The sequence below is a fragment of the Aspergillus tubingensis genome, assembly GCF_013340325.1.
Source record: "Aspergillus tubingensis WU-2223L DNA, scaffold_6, whole genome shotgun sequence".
NCBI classification, from domain to species: domain Eukaryota; kingdom Fungi; phylum Ascomycota; class Eurotiomycetes; order Eurotiales; family Aspergillaceae; genus Aspergillus; species Aspergillus tubingensis.
The window spans coordinates 3,162,741-3,185,010 of NW_023336280.1; the positions used below are offsets into that span (position 1 = coordinate 3,162,741).

General features: G+C 49.2%; 10 protein-coding genes across 10 annotated transcripts; 5 read left to right on the forward strand and 5 right to left on the reverse strand.

Moving 5' to 3' along the window:
- Positions 1-286: 286 nt before the first annotated feature.
- On the reverse strand, positions 287-1,197 carry AtWU_04812 (glycerol uptake facilitator; the record flags this gene model as incomplete). Its single annotated transcript, XM_035499923.1, has 2 exons — positions 287-520; positions 574-1,197. The coding sequence occupies 2 exons, from the start codon at positions 1,195-1,197 to the stop codon at positions 287-289; spliced, it is 858 nt and encodes a 285-aa protein (XP_035355816.1).
- Positions 1,198-1,659: 462 nt separating this feature from the next.
- AtWU_04813 (SnoaL-like polyketide cyclase) lies at positions 1,660-2,353 on the reverse strand (the record flags this gene model as incomplete). Its single annotated transcript, XM_035499924.1, has 3 exons — positions 1,660-1,755; positions 1,824-2,225; positions 2,291-2,353. 3 exons carry the CDS (start codon positions 2,351-2,353, stop codon positions 1,660-1,662), a joined length of 561 nt encoding a protein of 186 aa, XP_035355817.1.
- A 961-nt stretch (positions 2,354-3,314) lies between these two features.
- Positions 3,315-5,238, forward strand: AtWU_04814 (benzoate 4-monooxygenase; the record flags this gene model as incomplete). The annotated part of the gene is made up of 10 exons (XM_035499925.1): positions 3,315-3,608; positions 3,664-3,707; positions 3,754-3,941; positions 3,999-4,096; positions 4,146-4,235; positions 4,293-4,435; positions 4,487-4,625; positions 4,677-4,808; positions 4,860-5,023; positions 5,076-5,238. The coding sequence occupies 10 exons, from the start codon at positions 3,315-3,317 to the stop codon at positions 5,236-5,238; spliced, it is 1,455 nt and encodes a 484-aa protein (XP_035355818.1).
- Positions 5,239-5,466: 228 nt separating this feature from the next.
- Positions 5,467-6,198, reverse strand: AtWU_04815 (L-threonylcarbamoyladenylate synthase; the record flags this gene model as incomplete). Its single annotated transcript, XM_035499926.1, has 1 exon — positions 5,467-6,198. One exon carries the CDS (start codon positions 6,196-6,198, stop codon positions 5,467-5,469), a length of 732 nt encoding a protein of 243 aa, XP_035355819.1.
- A 1,324-nt stretch (positions 6,199-7,522) lies between these two features.
- AtWU_04816 (Zn(II)2Cys6 transcription factor) lies at positions 7,523-8,966 on the forward strand (the record flags this gene model as incomplete). The annotated part of the gene is made up of 2 exons (XM_035499927.1): positions 7,523-7,587; positions 7,637-8,966. 2 exons carry the CDS (start codon positions 7,523-7,525, stop codon positions 8,964-8,966), a joined length of 1,395 nt encoding a protein of 464 aa, XP_035355820.1.
- A 443-nt stretch (positions 8,967-9,409) lies between these two features.
- Positions 9,410-12,290, forward strand: AtWU_04817 (uncharacterized protein; the record flags this gene model as incomplete). The annotated part of the gene is made up of 4 exons (XM_035499928.1): positions 9,410-11,088; positions 11,144-11,395; positions 11,449-11,562; positions 11,612-12,290. 4 exons carry the CDS (start codon positions 9,410-9,412, stop codon positions 12,288-12,290), a joined length of 2,724 nt encoding a protein of 907 aa, XP_035355821.1.
- A 268-nt stretch (positions 12,291-12,558) lies between these two features.
- On the reverse strand, positions 12,559-14,162 carry AtWU_04818 (uncharacterized protein; the record flags this gene model as incomplete). The annotated part of the gene is made up of 2 exons (XM_035499929.1): positions 12,559-14,045; positions 14,099-14,162. The coding sequence occupies 2 exons, from the start codon at positions 14,160-14,162 to the stop codon at positions 12,559-12,561; spliced, it is 1,551 nt and encodes a 516-aa protein (XP_035355822.1).
- A 2,229-nt stretch (positions 14,163-16,391) lies between these two features.
- On the forward strand, positions 16,392-17,274 carry AtWU_04819 (cupin domain-containing protein; the record flags this gene model as incomplete). Its single annotated transcript, XM_035499930.1, has 3 exons — positions 16,392-16,462; positions 16,549-16,616; positions 16,724-17,274. The coding sequence occupies 3 exons, from the start codon at positions 16,392-16,394 to the stop codon at positions 17,272-17,274; spliced, it is 690 nt and encodes a 229-aa protein (XP_035355823.1).
- A 316-nt stretch (positions 17,275-17,590) lies between these two features.
- AtWU_04820 (acyclic terpene utilization AtuA family protein) lies at positions 17,591-19,809 on the reverse strand (the record flags this gene model as incomplete). The annotated part of the gene is made up of 7 exons (XM_035499931.1): positions 17,591-18,147; positions 18,224-18,363; positions 18,410-18,613; positions 18,680-19,320; positions 19,387-19,565; positions 19,625-19,699; positions 19,752-19,809. 7 exons carry the CDS (start codon positions 19,807-19,809, stop codon positions 17,591-17,593), a joined length of 1,854 nt encoding a protein of 617 aa, XP_035355824.1.
- A 644-nt stretch (positions 19,810-20,453) lies between these two features.
- On the forward strand, positions 20,454-22,246 carry AtWU_04821 (CoA-transferase family III; the record flags this gene model as incomplete). Its single annotated transcript, XM_035499932.1, has 2 exons — positions 20,454-21,398; positions 21,458-22,246. 2 exons carry the CDS (start codon positions 20,454-20,456, stop codon positions 22,244-22,246), a joined length of 1,734 nt encoding a protein of 577 aa, XP_035355825.1.
- Positions 22,247-22,270: the final 24 nt, after the last annotated feature.

Here is a 22,270-nt window from a genome sequence, read left to right on the forward strand (position 1 = left end):
GGCTAGCACCATAGCCATCATGGCATAAACTAATAATGAAACGCATAACATCGATCGAATAAGAATGAGGAAATATATACTGTATACCATCGTACATCTGTCGCCACCGTCATCCTAATATTCATGTCAAACAGTCCAGGGCTACAATTGCCCATAAAACCCAGCCTTGTGTCGTTGTACATATCTTCGTCAGTCGTCTTGAAGAGAAAAGCGGTCATATCAAGACCCTCTATTCAGCCAGTATCGTCTTTCAGTAAAGCTTATCAGCCACGGGTAGCAACGTAGCTTAGTGCAACCGCAGAGCGCCATCGCGATCCTCGACATTGTCCAGAGCGTCGGTGATGCGCGACCCGTCTCCCTCATAGAGGAAGGAGTCGTAAGTGGCAGCACCGACGATACAACCGACAATAGGAGCGAAGATAGGCACAACGAAATAATAGTTGGCCGCGGTAAAGACTTCTCTGCCATAGATGAAAGCAGAGAACAGTCTAGGACCGAAATCTCTCGCGGGGTTGATAGCCTGTAGAGTTAGCTTTGATATACTGATAAGAACCAGTAATTGGAAGAACCTACATAGCCAGTCTGCCAGCCCAACGCAGCTCCAATAGCAGTGAGCAGGAAGAACACTGTCACCTGAGGCGAATGGAATCTGATCGCATTGACCGGATCCGAGATGCTCAGAATACCAAACATCAAGACTGCAGACCCGAGCAACTCCGAGAATGCGGCCTCCCAATTCGACTCGAAGAATGCAGCAGGGTAAGTCGAAAAGATACCGGCAGAGTGATGTCCACGGGGACTCAGGATCGAGCCGCCAGGAATGGTGAACTCAGGGTCCCAGTCTTTGATGGCGGAGCGGTAGTTGATATACACAATGGCGGCACCGACAAAGCCACCAAGGAACTGAGCAAAGAGTTTGCCGGGAAGTTTACGCCATTGTCCGGGAGTGGGACGGACGAGAGCCATGCAGATAGTCACAGCTGGGTTGATAGTTGGACCGGGGTCGGAAAGGTAGCCTGAGATGCAGACAGCTGCGGCCCAGGCAATGTTGATCGAGAGCCAAGTGCCGTACTGGTAGTCGGAAAGGAGACACTGAGCGACGACGCCATCGCCGATGACGATCAGGAGAGCCGTTCCGAGAAATTCGGCGACATACGGTTTGAGAACTTTTCGGGAAAGGCCAGTGTTGAGAAACATGGCTATGAGGATGTTCGACTTCCGAACGTGTGAATTAGGGAGAATTGTAGGAGTACCGTGGTAGAGATGGACTGTTTTGGAGGTTTGTTGACGGAGAAAACAGAGGGGGCCAGAGGGTGGCCCCGAGAGCGGCACGTCATAGCTCGCCCGCCCTCACCGCCAGTGCTGTTAGATTCCCAGGATAGGAAGGCGCGTTGGAGATAATGTTGGTCCTTCTGCCTCAGGTGTCAGTTATGGCCCCATTTATAGATTGATGTGGACTGAATGCTGGCGATAAGGATGCTGATTCGTCTACTGCAGTTCCACAAAAGTACTAAAAGCGCCATTTAATTATTCCCTCCATGTCCAATTTGATCGTACAAAGCGTAGTAGACTAAGACTGAGAAATTCACAGACATAATTTTGACGAACGCACAAGATAGACAAAATCGCATCCCATAAATGCACCATAGAAGATTCATACTATTTCGCCTTCCTGGCTTTCTCCGGGTCGGCCAACATTCCTCGATTCCACCTCGGATCATCCGATTCTTGCACCGGCGCCCACCCAAGCTGGATCTGCATCATCGGTCCTTATCAGCTACTGCCCCACAGCGGCATACCACCCACAATGGCCAGCAACATACCTGCATCACCTTCTGGTCCCAATCCTTCGTGAAGCTTTTGATCTTGCCATCTTGAACATCAAAGATAGCAGCAGCGCTCCATCTCGCTTTCCGTGGTGGATCCGATCTCTCAATTCCTTTATACGGCTTCCCCGCATGCGATCCTTCAGCCGTATATCGCAGTAGCACATGTCCATCCTTTGCCCACGCCTGGTCATAGCGAACAATATGCAGATCATTGACCGACGCCATGACATGGGCGTGCGAGTCGGCGTAGTCCATGGGCGTCGAACATCCAGGAAAAGTAGAGGGACTCCAAAACCAGCTGTCCGGAGTGCACAGGTGGCGCACGGACTCGGCACCTTTGTTCTGGGTTGGTGAGTAGGCAATTGACATGTATTCTTTTGCGATATTGAGATTGGCCTACATATGGTGATTAATTTGTTAGGAGTGACACATAGGGGACTGTTACTGAATAGTATACGTGCCTCTTCTTCTGGTGTTTGGGTTGCCGAGATGACGGTCGGTGGTTGGCCACCTGTTGCAGACATGATTGTTGTTGAGTATCTGGCACAATGCTAAGCCCTCACTACAGATTGTTGTTCGTTATAAATGTGATTGATGGGGTAGAGTGAATGGCTGACGGATGGAGCACAAACCTATCTATATAGTTACTGGTTTATATTGTCGTCTCTTCAGTCATCATGACGTTGTGTTACCTCGTCCAACTCGGTTCTGGTCCGTGGCATATCCGATATCCTGACAGGTGAAACTCAATGTTATTTGGTATACTTATTTAAACAGACCTTCCATTAGTTAGAGAGAATAGTACCACTGGAACAAAATGGTAGCTGAAAAGCTACACACCTGCTGTCCTTCCCCCACCCGTATGACCGCAGAATCAAAGTGAGTCCCAACTTCTGAAAATATATTGAATCGTCGCTGAGGCATATCTTATCCCAACGATGGCTTCAAAGCACTAGTTCAACGCCGGAGTAGCGAGGTGGATGCGAATAACCTTGCCGTTCAGGGGTGAATTCGCACCATCGTTAAGATAACCAAAGACAAGCAGGTACACGATGGCTGCCGGCTTATAGTAATTTTGAAGATAGTAGTGTTCTCTATGCTTCCGGTTATATACACCACCGCGACACATACTGGCAACGGACAGGCGGCTACTACTTGGCAAGTGCAGGGCCCTGTACGAATCGAACCCGCGCGATTGGCTTCGTCAACGAGCGGGGTAAGCTTCATTAGGCGTCTCAACTCCGAATCATCTAGCTGTAATTGGTGTAACGTACCCCACTCCCATACCAAGCCATGCTATGGTCGATCAAGAACTAAATCATGCAGTGAGAGTTGGTTTTCATAGTCGATGGGTCAGTTGGGGAAGCGAGGGGCAGTATGCCGAGCTATCCGTCCAAGATTTAAAGGTCAACGGTCACCATGGTTGGCTACATAGCATACTTGTAGAGTGTGGTACTCGGTCAAGCTGCAGAGGTTTCATAGAAGATGTTGTACCTGGTACTTGCCTTCTCCGTTCCGGGCTACCTTATAGCCCTCACATGCTACAATCTCTTTTTCCATCCTCTCCGCAGCTTTCCTGGACCACCACTTGCAAAAGTCTCCAAGCTATGGAGCAGGATTGGGAATCGGACTGGCCGAAAGTCTGACCGAATTCACGAGGCTCATCTCAAGTACGGACCGGTAGTGCGAATTGGGCCAAACGAGTTGTCGTTCGCTGAGCCTGCCGCTGCACGAGCTATTTACACCTCGCTTGCATTGGTCAAAGAGGAAACCTTCTACGTAAGACCCATGACACTATATATGCGATTCAAGAGGGGTTAATTGTTATATCCAGCGGGCGAAGACTGTTTTCCATGAGAACCATCTTTTCTCCACTCGGTAGGTCCGACAGCATGTGTGCAGGCCAAGTACTAATCGAACCAAGGGATGTGCAGGCGCATCGGCAGCGACGGAAGCTTTTCGCGCGGGGATACTCGCAGGCAGCCATGCTAGAGTTCGAGCCCCATATCTCCAACAAGATTGATATGGTTCTCAAACAATGGAAGGCACGGTCAACTGATGGTCCTATTGATGTTTACCCCTGGCTCCACTGGCTTGCCTTTGATGTGGTGTGTGAGTGCAGAATTCCTGGCTTTGGTTATCACACTTCACTGATATAATGCGGCATAGACCACCTGATGTTCGACGAGGATCCAGGCCAGGTTACCTCAGGAAGAAGCCATGAGGTAATGGCCTATCTCCAGGCCTGGAAGCCGACCTATATCTACGTAAGTGTTGAAAAGTGCTCCCTCGTATCACAAATTGACCTCCACAAAGAAAGAGTTCCTCCCGCAATTAGACCGATGGGGAGTATATGTTCCAGGGTATGTGGGTGACTACTTCAGGAAAGTCCAAGCCTGGAAGAACGTGAGTGAAATTTACTAGAATAGTTGCTGAGCTATCAACGGGAGCTGAAGATCATAGTATTCGGTCAACTTGATTAAGAGGAGCCGTGAAAGGGGCACTAAGACTCCGTTTCTACGAGCGGCACTGAATGGTGACGAAGATGCCTTCCTCGGAAGACCCTTGACCAACTCGGAGTTGGCAGAGGAATGCATGGGCGGGATGTATGTTGATCTCCATCATATAGAGTTGACTTCTTCTGACGGTTAATCCAGGTTCGCAGGAAGCGGCACCACCGCTAATACGTTCACATTTCTTCTCTGGGCATGTCTGCGTAAGCCAGATGTTGTGACCCGGCTCAAGGCGGAATTGAGAGAAGCGTTCCCAGATGCTACTAATATGCCGGACCATCGGGTATGTATTATCTGTATTCAATCACTTTCCAGTTGACTAAACCGTTGCCAGACGTGCTCTTCTTTGCCGTATCTTCAAGCGGTTATTTCAGAGACATTCCGTCGCTATCCCGCTGCTATTGCCATCCTACCTCGCACCGTAGTCAAGGACACAACTATTGCAGGTGTACCAATTCCCAAAGGGGTCAGTTACACTTATCATCTACCTCCACATCATGATACTTACAGAAAGCAGACAGTTGTGGGCGCACAAAATCGGACAATTCATTTCGATGAGAAAGCTTTCCCTGACGCTCAAGAATTCCGACCTGAGCGCTGGCTAGAGACGGAGAACGAGGCGTTGCAGAAAGAGGCACTGGCGCCGTTCTCTATGGGCCCCAGAAAATGCATAGGTTTGAAGTGAGTGACTCTAAAATCTGCCAGATACTCTAATACGTGCTGACGATGAAAGCTTGGCTCAAATGGAGCTCAATAAATTAGTTGCGGCTTTCTTCCTTCGATTCGATGGGGAGATCGATAGTAGCATGACCGAGGAGGATATGCGTCTCTATGATACCTTCACTGCTTCACCCGCTGGAGGGAGGCTATTGGTTCGCTTGCATGGTTCGGTCTAGCATATTGAAGTTATCCGGGGCTGCAAATACCCATTGCTCGCCTTTCACGTTCTGTTGAATATTAGGCGCCGGTACGGGCTTGCATTTTGGCTTGTCGAATTATATCTAAAGACTGTTGCTGGAGGAAGACATATGGACGATTTGGCGAATATTACATTCTATTGACTCACGGCCTGCCCATTCTTCCTTCTATTCCCCCGTCTATATACACCCTAGCCACCCTCACCATTAAGTCTTATAAACCGGATCCTCCGGCAACTCCACCCCCCAAAACCTACGCATCCTCTCCCTAAACAACTCATAACACGACCCCATCCTAAGCACCCTCATCTCCCCAAAATCCATCACAATCGACGCCCTCCCATAAACATGATATCTCTGCAACCCATAATCCACAATCAAATCCGCAACCTCCAAAATCTCCTCCTCAATATCCTCCACACGAAACTTCTGCCCCCTCCCACTTAAATTCGCACTAGACCCCACCATAACCTGCCCAGCCTCATAATTCAGCCTACAGATCTCCCGCAACAATGAACCCCCACCCACGAACATCGCAATCGTGTCATCCTTGACCACATTGGCTAGTGTTTTCGGGGTGAATTTCGCCAGAATAGGGTGGTCTGGTCTGTACGGAGCCACGATGCCTAAACCCATGTCGAGGTCTTGAGTGAGAATGCGGGTCATGTTGAACCTCTCCGCATCGAGAACGTGCAGCTCATGATGCAGCTCGTACGATCCAATCAGACCGTGGGCGTGTCCTGGACGGCGTTGTTTCGCGGCGAAGGATCGCTCGATCGCCTCGACGGAGGAGGCTAGGAGGCCGTAGCCGACTTCTGTGGGGACGATGGCGATGCCTCCAATTTGGAGAACGTTGAAGACGCGCTGGGCGTCGGAGATGGTGTTGGGGAAGTGGCCTGGGAGGGGGATTGTTTTGGGGTTGGGGGTTGGAGAAGACATTATGTCGATGTCGGAGTTTTTGGATTATGAAAAGAGAGAAATCTGGATTATTATTCTTGGATTGTAATGGTGGTGGGGTAGGAATTTGTTGTAGATATTATCTTGTTGATCACCACCGTGCGCTGGCCCGGTCAGATTTTAGCTGGCATTTGGGTACATTTCTGTTTATCCGCGGGAAGTTGAGATTCGGCTTGTGTTGCGGTTAGGATATAATTGATGTTGTTGAGGCTTTCAAAAGATGGAAAGTGTATAGTACCTATTTGATCATTGTCATACTCGATCTCTTGATGCAGGGATAAAGGTTGTATGTCGCATTGTTCGGCAGCCACTCCTTTACTTTTTCTACGGCGAGTTGCAGGGGTGCCTCACGCTAACTCGCTCCTCAATGCTGAGCGGGTGGCTTTCCGCTAGCTGGGAAACTGTTGCTAAGTACTCTCGCCGCTTCTCTTTTCTCTCGGCTATATTATCAGGTTGGGAATGTCCCAGGAACTATTAATGAAGTGATCGCTCCTCTATCCATACCTCGTTTCCAATGGCACCCAGAAAATAAACGCCAAATAATTTCCGTCTGGCTCTGGTGGAGTGCGTCTGTGCGGCGCGGGTGTCCCGGTGATTTGCCGTGGGTCTCAGTCCACTACAATACTTCTGATGAGACTGAGTATATACTTGACGAAGGTGACTAAATGAGGCTATACAAATCCATCCCCCCATATGGTGTACGAAGTATAAACAGGAAGCAAAATCACCAACAACTACCCGGTTTTGGGTGGGAAGGAATCTGACCTCGTGGCAGAAACATCACCATCATAGGCGAGTCTCGTGGATAGATATCTTTTTCAGTTGTCGTGATATATTCTTGGGTCAACGCGAGAAAGTCCTACGTCAATGGGCAATGGCTATAAATGTTTGACTCAGAGGCTTGGACAATTACCAACGGCAAAAAAAAAAAAAAAAAAAAAAAAAAAAAAAAAACTCATGAACGTGCTAGCGCATTATTAAGCCAAGCTGTCCAGAATTGGGGCCAAGCGGGACGACACTGCAATTGTTGGACGTGATAGGACATGGTCGAGCAAGATAATGTAATTCGAAGGCGATGAGAGGGGCTCATTGTTTGACCTTAAGGAAAATTCTGTGCTTCGGATTCTATTGGTGCATGCCAAAAACGGTGGTCATAAAAGACTTCCACGATGGATTGCTGCCCCCAAATGCGCTGCCCGGCGTCTAGCGCTAATCACTAGCTCCTTCTGCCTCAGGTACTTCAACCACTTGTTGCACCCACACCCTCAAATGTCCATCTTACGACCTAGCGAAATATTGAATAGCCATGGATAGGAGCCGTCGAACGAGAAAATCCAGTAAAAAGAGCAAGACAGGTTGTCGAACCTGTAGGTCAGTAAGCCTTAACGGCCCAACTCAGACACCATCTAATTTTCTACAGATTGCGCCATGTTAAGTGTGATGAAACTCCAGGAATGTGCCAGCGCTGCACATCCACGGGTAGAAAGTGTGACGGATATGACGCAGAGCGACTACCAAACCGAAGAACTACCGCCACATTGACCGAGTTAGTACCTGATATTGCTCATCGCTTTGGTTGGAAGTTGACTTCCGATGAACAACGCTGTATCTCGTTCTTCCAGAACCGAATAGGACCATCAATAGTCGCCTACTTCGATTGCGTTCTGTGGCAACGGCTTGTCCTCCAACTTAGCCAAGTTGAGCCGGCTGCTTTTCATGCACTTGTTGCGTTTAGTGCTGTCTATGCGGACTATGAAGCTCGAGGGATACCAGTTAACAAGAACAACCTAGATAGTGCCTTACAGCGTTTTGCTCTCGACCAATGCGGGCGAGCGTACAAATGGTTGAACTCGCGATCGGCCTCTCAGGACCCAGGATTCCGCGACATCATGCTAGTGTGCTGTGTACTGTTCATTATGACTGAATGGATGCGCGGACAGAATGATACTGCTAAGTTACACATGAAGAACGGGCTTCGAATACTAGAGGACGACCAGTCCTTGACGGCAGCAACTGCCGCTTTCAGCTCTGTCTTCGGGCAATGTCTAGGCGAATCACTTGCCTCCCTGAAGGTCCAATCTACCTATTTTGGCATTGAGGAGCCAATAAAACCGCAATCTTCGAAGAGCCCCAACCCTGGAACCCCAGTTCTTGATGATAGGCTTTTCTACAGCCTCCTCGATGCACGGCTGACGTTTGAACCATTGATGGGCGAGATTTTTCAATTTCATCTATTCACCTCCCGCCTTTCCCAGGAAGAGATAAGCCTCAACTATGGCCAACTTTCCGATATACAGTTCGAGCTCTCTTCCCGACTGAACCGATTCGCCATTGCACTTGAATTATTTTGCATATCTTCCTACCACCAGCTCAGCCACAACGCGCAGCGAAGTTTGCACACCATGCAGCTACACCAACAAGTCCTTTCCATTGTTGTGAATATCTCCTTACTAGGAAACGAACACGATGTTTTAGACTTCTACAATCCCTCTTTCGAACACATCCTCTCCCTTACAGAAGTTATTATCGCTAGCTTTGCTAATCGCCCTAGCGTATGTCTTGACATGGGCGTTATTCTCCCTCTCTCCTTCGTTGCGACAAGATGCCGCGAACCCCTTATACGCGCGCGTGCATTGGGAATTCTTCGCTCCTGGCCGCATCGCGAGGGACCGTGGGAGTCTAGTTTCATCGCAGAGTGTGCCTCAAGACCGCGGGACTCGGGAGATCCATTTTTAGCCATGCTGGCCTGAATGCAGCTAAGCAGATATTGAAAGCCGTACACGGCTTTTAGTCACGAAGGCTTGCTAGATATCCGAGCCATCTCAGTAACAGCATTCTGATAGCCAATGACGGTCGGGGCTACATCCTAGAAAGACAATGAGAAAGAAATGGTGCAAATCCTTGGCGGATTGAGGTTAATACCTCTTCCAGTAATCCCAGGCTATATAAGTGTCAGATAGATGCAAGTTTGTAGCCTAATTAGGAAATTCTCCGATGAGATTCCGCACCTAGACAAGAATCATACAATTTCCGGTTAAATCCAGACTTCATTCCGGGAAAGACGCCGATCCCTGCAGCATGGATGTAACATTAATTTATGGAGTGGTGTAGATCGCAGACTGGCGTGAATAAAAAGAGGATGGGTTAACAATCAGTCGAATACCAAGAACTGCGGTGGGTATCCTTCTACAAAATGAACATCCTGTTGGGTATCCTTCCCTTGCTATTACCCTTCGCACATGGCACTACCTTCTCCACCAAGTACTTTACTGGTGCCTTCGACGATGGCTCTGGCGTGCTGAAATCACTCAAGTCCTCGTTGGACTCGTCCTTTGACTTCTCTCCTTATGATGTTTTCGCTAATCGCAGTGGCAATGGTCACTACCACACCGGAGACCTGACTCTACGCTACCGAGTAGGCAATTCCAACTCATGGATTGATGCAGACACTGTAAAGAATCGCGTTCCTCTTACTAGGGGCAACTCCTCGGATGCCATACTCTCGTCGAATCTTGACCAGACGATCGGGAACGTCACCAATGACCGGTTCTTCATCACGCGGAACTGGATCGACTACGAAGGAGACTTAGCCGTCAACTTCACCTTGCGAAACGGAAACACTCGCTCCATCGAGATCGGCAGTCTCGGCTTTCCCATCGAGTTCAACAGTATTTTCACAGACCGAACAGCAGTTGAAACGAGAGAGAAGTGTGTCCTGGTCGATCCCTTCATCGGCCTCCAAGCCGGATATGCCCAGGTCACTCGGCTTCTCGGACAGGGGCCCCATCTCGTCATCACGCCTCTAAACCTCGATACAAAATTTGAAGCATGGAGGTTTCTCACAGAGGACACTGATACATCGCTAGCTTATCAGAGTCAAGTGTTCGAGGGCAACTATGAGTGGCAGGTTTACTCGAAGGCATATGCGGAACAGGAATGGAAGGGCGTTGAGCCATGGAATCCGCCAACATCGTTGACATTGTCGCCAGGCGAATCGATCTCTTTCGCCCTGCGATTTACGGCTGTTTCAAGTGTCGATGAGATCGAATCTACTGTTTCTTCGCTCGGACATCCGGTTGCTGTTGGTATTCCGGGATATGTGTTGACTCAGGACCTTGAGGGGCGGTTGTTTGTCAATACGACACTTAAGCCTGATTCTGTGGATGTTTCACCGGATGGATGTCTCTCGGCTACATCCTTGGAGCTTAGCAGCAGTGTCTGGTCAGGGTACAAGCTGGTACCGAGCAAGGACACGTTCGGCAGATGTAGAGTCGAAATAGTGTACGACACGGGCTTGAAGCATACCTTACACTACTACATCACCGATGCGGGGCCCAGTACTCTATCCAATGCAGGCCATTTTCTGGAAGAAAACCAGTGGTATACCGATACTTCGGATCCATTCGGGCGCGCCCCTTCCATAATCACACACGACCGCTCCGTGAACGGCCCCGTACTGCAGGACAATCGTGTATGGATAGCAGGCTTAAGCGACGAAGGAGGTGCAGGATCATTTGTTGTTGCCGCAATGAAGCAGACAGTCCAGCCCGTTGCATCTGAAGTTGCCAAGCTGGAACAGTTCGTCAATGAGACTGTTTGGTCTCGGTTGCAGTTGACCAACGGATCCACAGAGTACGGTGTTCGGAAAAGCTTATTCTTTTACGACCCCGACTTTATGCCAGATTATGACTACGATCCTGATATCTATTGGACCGGAAGCTGGGATAAAGAGGCAGCTTATCTGATTGATAGAGCGTATGACTACGTTCATGTTTCTTGTTTATATTGGGGTTTGTACCGTGCTGGTCGGATCGCCCCGAGTGTTTTGACCCTACGGCCAGCGAAGTGGTACTTGTTGCAGGCTTACAAAACGTGAGTATCTATCTCTTAGAGACTGATAATGTGGTCATACTAATATGTGCGATAGTGTACTATTCACATTTGGATCCCAACCTGACGGAAGCCAGAACACTTACTACGGTGACCTTGGGTTAATGGGAGAAACAATGTGGATGTACTTGCTTAACGATCTCAAAGCCGAGAATTACACGACAGAAGCAACAAAGATGGAAGATATCATGCGCGACCGTGCCAAAGCGTGGTCCACGCAAGAAGATCCTTTCGGTAGCGAGCAAGCCTGGGATTGTACAGGACAGGAAGGCGTCTATCTGTGGTCCAAGTACGTCCACACCACCTATTCCCCTCCGACAATTAACTAACTCCTGTCCATAGATACTTTAACTACACATCCACCGCACAAAAAACCATCGCCTCTATTAGAGGATACATGCCCACCGTAGCCCACTGGGGCTGGAACGGCAACGCCCGGCGATACTGGGACTTTACGTATGTTTCCTCCCTCTCAATCAGCCACTACCACACTAACAAATAACAGAACAGCAGGAAAGCTCTCCCGCATCGAGCGCCAAATCCACCACTACGGATCCAGTCTCAACGCCCTACCCGTGCTCGATAACTACCGCTCACTCACAAACCCAACAAGCCAATCCAGTCTCTACGACCTCCGCATCGGCTACGGAGGTAACCAAGGTCCAACGACCAACGTCGCGTCCGACGGCTTCGGGTCCATGTCGTTCCATTCATTCCCAGAGACATTAGCATGGGATGACTACACCGGTGACTATGGACCCGGTTTTCTGGGCCAGGTTCTTGGTGCTGTAACGGTTCTGTTGAAACATCCTGAGTTCGGGTGGGTTAGCTTTGGAGGGAATATCGATTCATCTTCCTCGAATGATACTGTTATCGTGCAGCCACGTGATACCGTTCGGAGGCGGGTGTATCTGGCAGATCTGGGGCTGGATGTTTCGATTGATGCGGGTGCTATTGAGGAGGTGAGGGTCTTGTATGGTGAGAACAAGGTCGAGTTTGATTTGGTTGATCGGGCTGATGGGTCCGAGGGGGTGCCTGCTACGAGGGCGGCGGTGGGGTATTCCGTTACTTCAGTGGCTGACGCAAAGGGGATTCAATTGCAGACTGACGGGTTGACGAAGGGGAGGTATGGGTGGGAGGTGAAGTTTAAGTCGGGTAAGGGAAAGGTGGTGTTTGAGTGGTAAACATAGCCTGAGATAATTTGACAGGGCATTCATGTTGGAGAGAGGTGAAACTTGGTTTTCTCCTCTTGACACCCTTATGTCAAGTTATAACGAACTTTCACTTGAAATATGTTGGGACAGTAATCTCTCCGTCGCTGGTCTGACTAGACGCGATATATCGTTTTTGGTCTAGCGGTTAGCGTTCCGACAAAATATACGAAATGTGCGTTCGACATTCCAGCTCAAGCAGAGGAATAGAGTAAAATCAAGCCAACCATAACCTACATCACTAGACATCTATTCCCGCCGCAGAGCCCACTACATCCCTCCTCTCCTCCTCAGCAGCCTCCCTAATATACGGACTCCGAGCACGTATCTCCTTCCCCCAAACAAAGACCGCGACCGGAGCAAACGCCAACACCAGAGAAACCAAACCCAAAAGCGAACTCGCCCAATGTGACCCCAAATTCGTATACATAGATTGAGCCGCCAACGGAAGAAACGCAACGAACATATTCTCGCCTAAACCAATAGCTCCAACAGCGCTCGCCGCAAACATGCTATACGCATCGATCAGGTAGTTTGCGTTGCTGACTATAACGCACGTACAGCCAGCGCCGACCATAGCAAGACCAATGGCTGGAGCAATCCACGGGATAGAAGGGTAAGATGTCCACGCGTAGACGAACATGCCTCCGGCGACACCGATTAACCCGCCTGCTAGGGCTTGGTATAGACGGGCTTCGGGGATTTCTTTTCCTGGGGTTTCTGTATTCCGTAAGGCGGACTGGTAGTACCAGCGGTTGGTGAGAAGGCAGTATATCCAACCGATGAGTTCGCCGATAACAACGGCCGCTTGTACGTATCCTCCCTTGACGGCATCCCAACCGTATAATTCGCCGAAGACTTGCTCTGCTGATTGGGTGAATAGGTAGATGGTTCCTATGCTGAAAGCAGACCATATTGTGGAGACGAACACCACTGATTCTGTACAGAGCATGTATAATGGTCGCTGCACACTTTTCCAGACAATTTGGACGATAGACGTGGTCTCGAGCTCTTCTTGTGTGTATGCCTTTCTGCCTTCCTTGCGTAGTTTCTGTGCTCGGGCTTTTAGGATAGCAGAGCCACGGGTCTCCGGCAATGCAAACACAAAGATAGGGAAGAAAAGACCAGTCCAAATAAGCTGTAGATATCCAATCCAACGCCACGACAAGAATTGGTAGATCGAAGCACCAATAACCGGCCCCAAACTGCTGGATGCCAAGTATATGGTGATATACATGCTCAGGGGAACAGTACGTGCGCGATTCCCAACATAAATATTAGATATGATTCCGGCCACTGTGTTAGCTAGAATTGCAACGCATCCACCGGAGAAAAACCGCGTGATGATAAGCGTAGCGAAGTTCTGCGCCACACCCGTTGGGATCAAGAAGCAAATGTAGATCAGATAAACAGCCAGGAAGACGTATCGGATGCCGAAGTCTTCCATGACAGGTAGAACCACAAGAGAAGAAAGAGCACCTCCCACGCCCCAGGAGGTGATCATCCAGTAGGAGTTTGGGAAGTTGGCTTCATTGATGTTGAACTGTCTGTCGATTGCATAGTGCGCGGGCGTGATGATGGTTCCATTCATTAGAGCGATGAAGGTTGCGAAGAGCCCAATTCCGGTGACAGCTGACTTCTTCCAAGGGGGCCAGTTTATTGGGTTTTCGGGATCGTTGTCTCCATCCCAGGTTATTATCACAGTTTCTGAATCAGAAGATTGGCCCGCTAATATGTGTCTTAGTATATTATGTCGTCAAGGCATATATGGTCTATCTAACCTTCGGAGGGTGAAATGGTGGCCGGCGTCACTGTCACCTTTGTGTCGTCGGTAGCAATAGACATAATGTTGGTATATTGTAAAGCGAGGACTTATCATATATGATAAAATGCTATCAAAATTAGATTGTGGACATGAGTTTACAAACCTTGGAGCAAACTCTATACATCAGGTGGGCCTCTGTGCATGCAGTGGAAACTCCCCCTCATCTCGACGGCATCTGCTAGCCGGCTCCAGGGATTTGCTTTATGAGTCCTATGATTCTTTTTTGCTTTGTTTTCGTCCCACCATTTGCCAATTTGATTTGTCATGTAGCTTCTATTGCGCACAATTCAATAGTTATGTCCGGATCCGTGTAGATCCACACCGCCTCTCCATCTTATTCGGCCGCTCAAATTCCTCGATAGTCGGTCAACAGCATTAGAGGAATGTTACTTAAATCCACTCAAATATTTAAAGGATCCCTTGCAGTCTCTGTTCTGGCCTTATCACCAGCGGACGAGACAATAAAGATGTCGCGACAGCACCGTCTTTACTGTTCCTCCACCCGTACGGAAGGATTATAAGTCGTTTGATGGCATGTCTAGCTCGGGTAGGGAAGGGACACAATCAATTGCAGGAAGCCCTCCATATCCTGTGCCAAAAGATAGACACAAAAGGACTACCTCAACCTCTCACGTGTGCGGGAAACCGGGAACAAGTGCACTTAGACGCATTACCCGGCCTAGGACGTTCTAGCGAAACTTATCACGATGCAGGCATAGACGGAAGCACTCTAGCGCATCACCATTGGCAGGACCACATGTATGAGTCTCGTTGCTTCCATTGCCTTTGGGAACACTGGATGCGGGCGCGACTGAATAAAGCGTAAATAAGAGCCAACTTATTGGATGAGGAATGAGGATTTCACCAGTCTCAAGCAAAAGAAAAATTCGTGAAGACGTAGTAACCACGACGCAACCAAGCCGATTCTCAATCAGGACAGCCTGCGAGCTCTATGGCTTTATAAAAGCATTCTCGGCTTCTATGTGCCTCCCCATAACAGCTCCTGGTAAGCACATACTCCTATTGTTGCGTATTGTCCTCATTGACGCAACAGCACGTCGATCTACCGTCACTGTATCATGGGCAATAGGGCATGGACTCATGGGTAGTGTACCGTGCTGCATTTTGAGGTCTCCGTAGGTAGTTTATAGCCTGTTTAGGGCTTAGTGCCTGCTAAATGGCTTCTTGCTCTGCGTGACCAAGAGAAAGCAACGATCGGTGCTGGTGTATTGGAATGAGTGAGAGTCAGTCATGACAAGACAAGGATATAGTTGAACACATTACTTTATTATCGGAACTGCTTACCATGGCTTTATGAGTAGGGTTATTTTCCCTGAAGAATAGCTGTATAATGCGTGTGGCCCGTAGACAAGTAACGGATGTCATTACATTAAACCTGAGTACCCAACAAGTTGAAGCAGCAGTCGACAAGTACAATTCGTAAATTGTTTGCGGATCTATTATTGGTTGGGCAAGCTACGGAAGTCAACAGGGATCATCAGGCAACAACAATTTTTACTATTCTGTATTGATGATTTCTAGTTAGTGTTTTGAGGGGTATAGTGGGATACCCGGCAGTCAACCGGACCTTGAAGTCAAATTCATTCTGTACACCAAGCCTTCTTTCTCTTTGTCTGTAGTGGCCCTCGTGCACTGGCTTGGTCTTTGGATCCGGATGAGCCACACTCGACAAGGTAATTGGTGGCATCAGTCAGACACTACATGGGTAGTGGAGATATCGGTCGGCGTTAGCACTTAGCTTAGCCCGAGTCTCCGAGAAGAGGCTACATGTCAGTCCACCTGATACACAAGGCTGTTCCCCTGAGTATCCAGCAAAGCACATCACTAATTGCATCCTAGGACACCAACCAGTAGCTCGCAAATGGTCGGCTCATTCGAGCCGAAAAAGGCGTATTGGAGCCAATCAAATACTAGCCAGTTCAGTCTCTCCACTGCACTGACCTCAAGACGCAGGGATACCGACCGGATGAAAACCACCCATGGCTAGTTTTTGATTGGACCAAGCATGAGTCTATTTAGGGCTGGTCATTTTGGCGGCGGGCGATGCCGCTGTGGATGTTCTCACTGCGCCCGCCCCGTTCTAATCCTTTGAGCCCTTGAGGGTGCCTTTCGTTTCTCCGTCGGACGAGGCTTTACGATATTTTGTCTCATTCTAGTGAGAGAGGCCGGTCCCCGCTTATAAATTCGGCCTCGTGTCGTTGACCTTCTTTACTCTCTTGCCGCCTACGATGCTTAGCCTCGCGCGCCACTTTCATAAGCTGCTTCCTTCCCAATATCATCCTTACAAGGCTTGGTCTTGGTATGCTTATCTCTTGAGCCTACGCTCTCTTTCTGTCTTGGCCCCAGCCTATCTCGACTTAACATACTTTGCTAATTGAGGCTTAGTTTCAGTCTAATCAAACAAAGCCAAATCCTTGCAGTGAAAGAGCCGTGGTATAAGAACACAAAGAAATGTAAGTTCCCAGACATACGGAGACAATATACAGCATGGTTTTACCTAAGAAAATCACATAAACCTCAAATGGCACCCGCATCTCTGACTGCATTGTCGTCCCTGCAGTCAGTTCCATTGCAGCCATGTCGACTCCAGAGCCACTCCCCAACCCCCAGCGTGTCATCACCGACACCGATCTCGAGACCGGCATCTCTCATTTCAACACGACGCTGGACGAAAGCCTCGCCGTCAGACAGGATCTCGGAGGTTCCTTGTTCCGTTTAGGATACATCACTGACAAGACCCCCAACACGCTCGATGGCACCGATCTCACCAACTACACGGAGTACCTGGAGACTGCCAGCGTGCCTCCAGTCACCCTCCCCGACGGCCGTGGTATGATCTGGTACATCGACACCCCTCCCGGCAAAGGCAGTCCTTCCCACCGGACCCTCAGCTTCGACGTCGTCATTCAGGTCGCAGGCGAGATCGAATTGACTCTCGAGTCAGGCGAGAAGCGCATTCAGAAGCCGGGTGACATGGTCATCCAGCGCGCTACCACTCACAGTTGGAGAAACCCCAGCGAAGACAAGTGGGCCCGTATGGTTGGTGTTATGTACTCGAGCAACCCTGTGGTTCTCAATAATGGCACCGAACTTGGTCCTTCTGGGCTCTAGTCGCCTCAGCAGCAATGGTATAGACTATTTGCGTCTACATAGAATAGCCAATTCATATTCAGCCCTTTTACTTTGAACGAATCCAAGCCTCTAAGGTTCCAGTAGGATTGGCAATACATTTTATCTGCTAGTATACTAATCTGTTCATTATACAGAAAATTACCAAAGTGCAAAATACAAAAACTCATCATTTTCTGTTTCGATATATTAATTGGATACTACTGTGGTGAATGACTTTGTAATTCCCTATCTCAAGAACGAACACACTATAGGATAGACAAACATGTACAGAGAAAAAGCATATTCCAGTACGACATCATCCCAAAATCTCCACAGGAACATCCACCACCTTATCACGGATATAATCAACAAACCCCTTCCCAAACCCATCAAGCCGACTCGAACTACTCACGCCCCGTCCCAGAATCCCATAGATGACAAAGTGCACTGCCATGATATTAGGGAACTCGACGCGCTCAATAAAGAAGCTATCATTCCAATCTTTGCCGATGAGCTCTCGTATTTGATCTCTGGTCAAATATGATCGAAGCCAGGCCCAGTGCTTGGGGTTCGTGACGAAAATCCCACAGTTAAGGTTTCCGCCCTTATCGCCGGATCGGCCAAGAGCAATGTCTCCCAAGCGGAGTTCCTTGGTGGGACTTCTGAACACTTGTGGTTCTGCTGAGTCGTAATTCTCCCGGGGCGTGAGGTCTTGATATTGTGAGGGATGGCCGGTATCGTATGAGCTGATGTTGTTGGACGCGTTTATCATATTTATTTTCTCGTGGATCTCGGATTGCTTTATCAGTGCTGGGTAGTACGCGAGGAACGGCAGGGGAATGGCTGTTCGAGTATCCAGTGAGGTATGAAAGCCTACATTTACCATCTCGTTAGATGACAGGTTTATATACATGTGATTGGACAAAAGAAAATACATTGGGCCACGTACCGGAGAAATGCTTGAGAGAGATATCTTTCATAGCCTTTGCTACAGCAAGAACAGCGCTTTCTGACTGTGATGCCACGAATACACGCAGATACGTAGTACTTTCGGCCTGGAAGGCTGGGTTGGCTGCGGGAGTTCCAATTCTACGAATGTTAGGCAGTGAACGAGCACGGGAAGGACAAGTCGTACCTCTGAAACTCCAAAGTCTCCAAACCCTTCTTGACTTCTTCAGGAAGAAAATGACGCATCTGCCGCTCAAAAAGATCCCACTTCTTATCCGTAGCATACCCAGTTGCATTGAGTAGAAGTTGGGCTTCATATCCTCCTCGGTAGAAGACAGCAAGCTTGGTCGTCGGGGGTGGAGGCGATCCTCGAATACCCGACACGTGCACCCTGTATTCATGTTACCATGATTAGATATATTCGCCAATCCAAAATAATCGCGTCAAAGATACTTACCTATCTTTCCCCACGTCTTTGACCGCAACATCGCCGATATAAGCACTCACGTCACTATTGAGATAAGTACTCCCCTGCAGTTCATACAGGAATTGACTGGAAACAGTCTCCGAGTTCACGATACCCTGCGTGTTTGGATGCTTCGTGATGACGCATGTGCCATCCGCAGCAATCTCAGCGATAGGAAACCCGGGAGCAACAAGATCATCCAGAGGGTATTTATCAAACCCAGCAAAATTGGCACCAGTCACATACGCAGAACACTCGATCAAATGACCAGCAATCAGCGATCCGGCAAGCTCGTCGTAGTCTGTCTCTGACCAGTTATGCCAGTACCATGCTGCAGCGATAACAGGGCTTGCGTCAGCAACGCGGCCACAGATGATGATATCGGCGCCTCGGCGCAGGCCATCCACGATGCCACGGGCACCCAAGTACGCATGTGCAGATACCATTGGGACTGCCGTCCCGTCTGATGTGTTCAAAAATGCGTAGGTGAGATCCGAAGGTACCACATCTGAGTTCCCAGCATCAAGATGGGTCAGCTCTTCTTTAGTGGCTGGCATGTTTGGTCCAACGCGATCATACAAGTCATCGCCTGAGAGGTACGCAACACGGAGATCAAGCTTCTTTTCAGATACCTATAGAATAGAAAGCTGTGTCAGTATGCTCGCCAAACTCTAGTATATAGAAGTAGTGCGGCCTACCAGAGCTTGGGTCTTCAGTGCAAGAGCTTTAGGATCCAAAGCACCACCGTTGATGACCACTCGGATACGCTTCTGCGCAATCACTTCGATGGTCTGTTGAAGTCCTTCCCAGGCAGTAGCTTCGTATCCGGGATGCTTTCCTTCTCGCCATGCCTGGGCATTGTTCGCAAGATTGACTTCTACACACTCGAGCTTAGAACCGCAGTTGTTTCGTAGAAGTAAGAGGAGTATGGCTTACCTGCAAGATAATCACCCGTTATAAAATCAACATCTCCCAATGTTGCCTGTCGGTACATTTCATACGCCGGATCGCCTGCCATACAATTTCAGCTTGAGTGTCTCGTTCAGAATGTCGGGTTGCCTACCATGATATCCAGAGCAGTTGGCTACCCTAACAGGGCGTGTCTCTGTTGCAGAAGACATGTTTACAAGGTTTCAACCTCAGTGGTAGTCGCTTCAAAGATAGACTCAATCCCCGCATTTCTTGGTATACATGAACCGCGCCTTATATACCAAGTTCCCGTACCTCGGCCATCGTTCGGATATTCAGGTAGTTGGACAAAGAATTGCGTCGTCGAATAGTGAACAGCTCTTGGGTCAAGGATGTTGAGCATGGACCCTTCCATCCGAGTGGACCAGTAGCATCCCCTTGCTTCTTGGTGTCTGTATCCCTAAAAGGCTATGATTGACTTTCATCCTTTGTGTCCCCGTGGCCCGTGGCAAGACCCCTCACCGGATATGGAACGATTATCCAGACTGTATCCAACTTGTGCAGCAGTATAGTGAATTAAGCGTCCATTAGTCAATCAGAACCCCTTTCAAACGTCATGGGTCAGTAGATCATTTCCAGTTTGCTGGTAGCTGTGCCGTGGACCTCGGACTTGGAACCCCGCGGGCCGTGGAGCCAGAATGTCCGGGCCCTTTCTTTGTCTCCTATATGAATATGACAGCTAACGCAAGGGATAGTGTCGCGTCGCTGGATTATCTTCTTCATTCTATCCTGAACTGAATATTCCGTCTACTTCTTCTCCCATTCTTTGATGGTACTGACATAACTCTAACCAACAATGACACTGGCCCACGAAACTGTTCCCGGTACGGAGGTCTACGGACCTGGCACTTTCATCGACAAGACTGTGCTTCCAGTGCCTGTAGACGCTCGTCGGGTGTTTGAGCTTCTCGCCTCTCGAACCCCTGGATTTACCCAGAACAAAGCACTATGGGATACCGTCCACTTCGAAGGACGACCTGAGCCTATGGTTCAAGGTCCGATCAAATCACCCGTCATGGCAGCTGCGCTTCATGCCATGGGAGGAGTAGTGGCTAATGAGCTTCTCGAACTGCGTGATGGAAAGCCCGCGACGGAGAATAGTGTGACAGTCAATACCGACCATGCAGGCATTTGGCTCGGATCTGTATTCACCACGTACATCAATGGTTCCGATGTATCCGCCCTGGCACGGTCGGGGAAGTTGAGTTCACTCTTCGAACGGAATTATGAACAAGGCTTCGGCAAGGGGATAGCAAGTCGGGCAACTGCTATTTACCAAACGAAAGATCCCAAAGTGTGGTACCAGCTTCATGGTTCACTCGACGCAAACGCTGCTCTTAGGACGATGGGAATCAACCCTGATGTGACTTTCAGCACACCCCAAGAATACTATGACTATATCCAAGGGCATATCATCAAGTGGTCGCCCGATGAGCTTGAAATGCACAATGTGCGTCATGGTCTGTGTGGAAGCATCTGCTACTCTCCGGAGGGCTGGAGGAAGACGGAGTTTGGTAAACGCCTGTCCAGACACCCCTTGGTCAATGTGACGGCCGAGACATATGCAAAGCCCACACCTCCAATCCCTCTAGTCAAGGGTCTATCTGACAAGCGGCCACTTGCTGGAATTAAGGTCCTGGAGATGGTCCGTATCATTGCTGGGCCGCAGATCGGCGTAACCTTGGCATCCTACGGGGCGGACGTGATCCGTGTGAATTGTAGCAGGCTAGTTGACCTTAACGTATGTTTTGCCTTGATCCAGTGTCGTGTAAAAGCCTACTAACATTTCTTGGGTTCTAGGCACTCCAGCTCACACTGAATGCGGGAAAGCGGACAATTGACCTCGACATCACTAAGCCGGAAGACATAGAACGACTGCAAGAACTGCTTGCAGATGTTGATATTTTCATCCAAGGGTTCAGAATGGGTTCCCTGGAGCGGAAAGGACTGGGGCTCCGCAACATGCTGGAGATAGCAGCTAAAAGGAATAAGGGAATCATCTACGTCGACGAGAACTGTTACGGTCCAGATGGCCCGTTCCATGAGCGTCCTGGTTGGCAACAAATTGGGGATGCGGCATCTGGAAGCGAATATGTAATGGGTCGATCACAAGGCTATGAGGAAGGAAAGAGTGTATTGCCACCACTCCCTGTGTCTGATATGATAACGGGAATTGTCGGTGCGGTTGGTGCCATGATTGCGGTAAAGAGGCGGGTAGTTGAAGGCGGCTCATATCACATCACTAGCTCCTTGGTTGCTGCTGATGCAGTTGCATTGGAGAAGGAAGTAGGGTTATACCCCCCTGAGGCGGTACGAGACACAGTCGAGCGATTTGGGTTCAAGGAGATTACTCCTGATCAATACGTTTCCGAAGTCCTGATCCCAGTCATTGACTGTTGGAAAAGAGGATTGCCGCATGATTTGGATGAGGACTCGAGGTTCATGACGACATTCAAGGAGCCAGGACCATGGGGCCGCCAGACTCTCTTGAAGCCTGTTGCAAAGTTAGGTCTTGAGGAGTCGACGCCAAGATGGACTTCTCCTCCTGTCCCGCACTGCCATCATGGTAGGGACATCAATTGGTTTTGAAACAACCCGGAGTATGGAGATTTG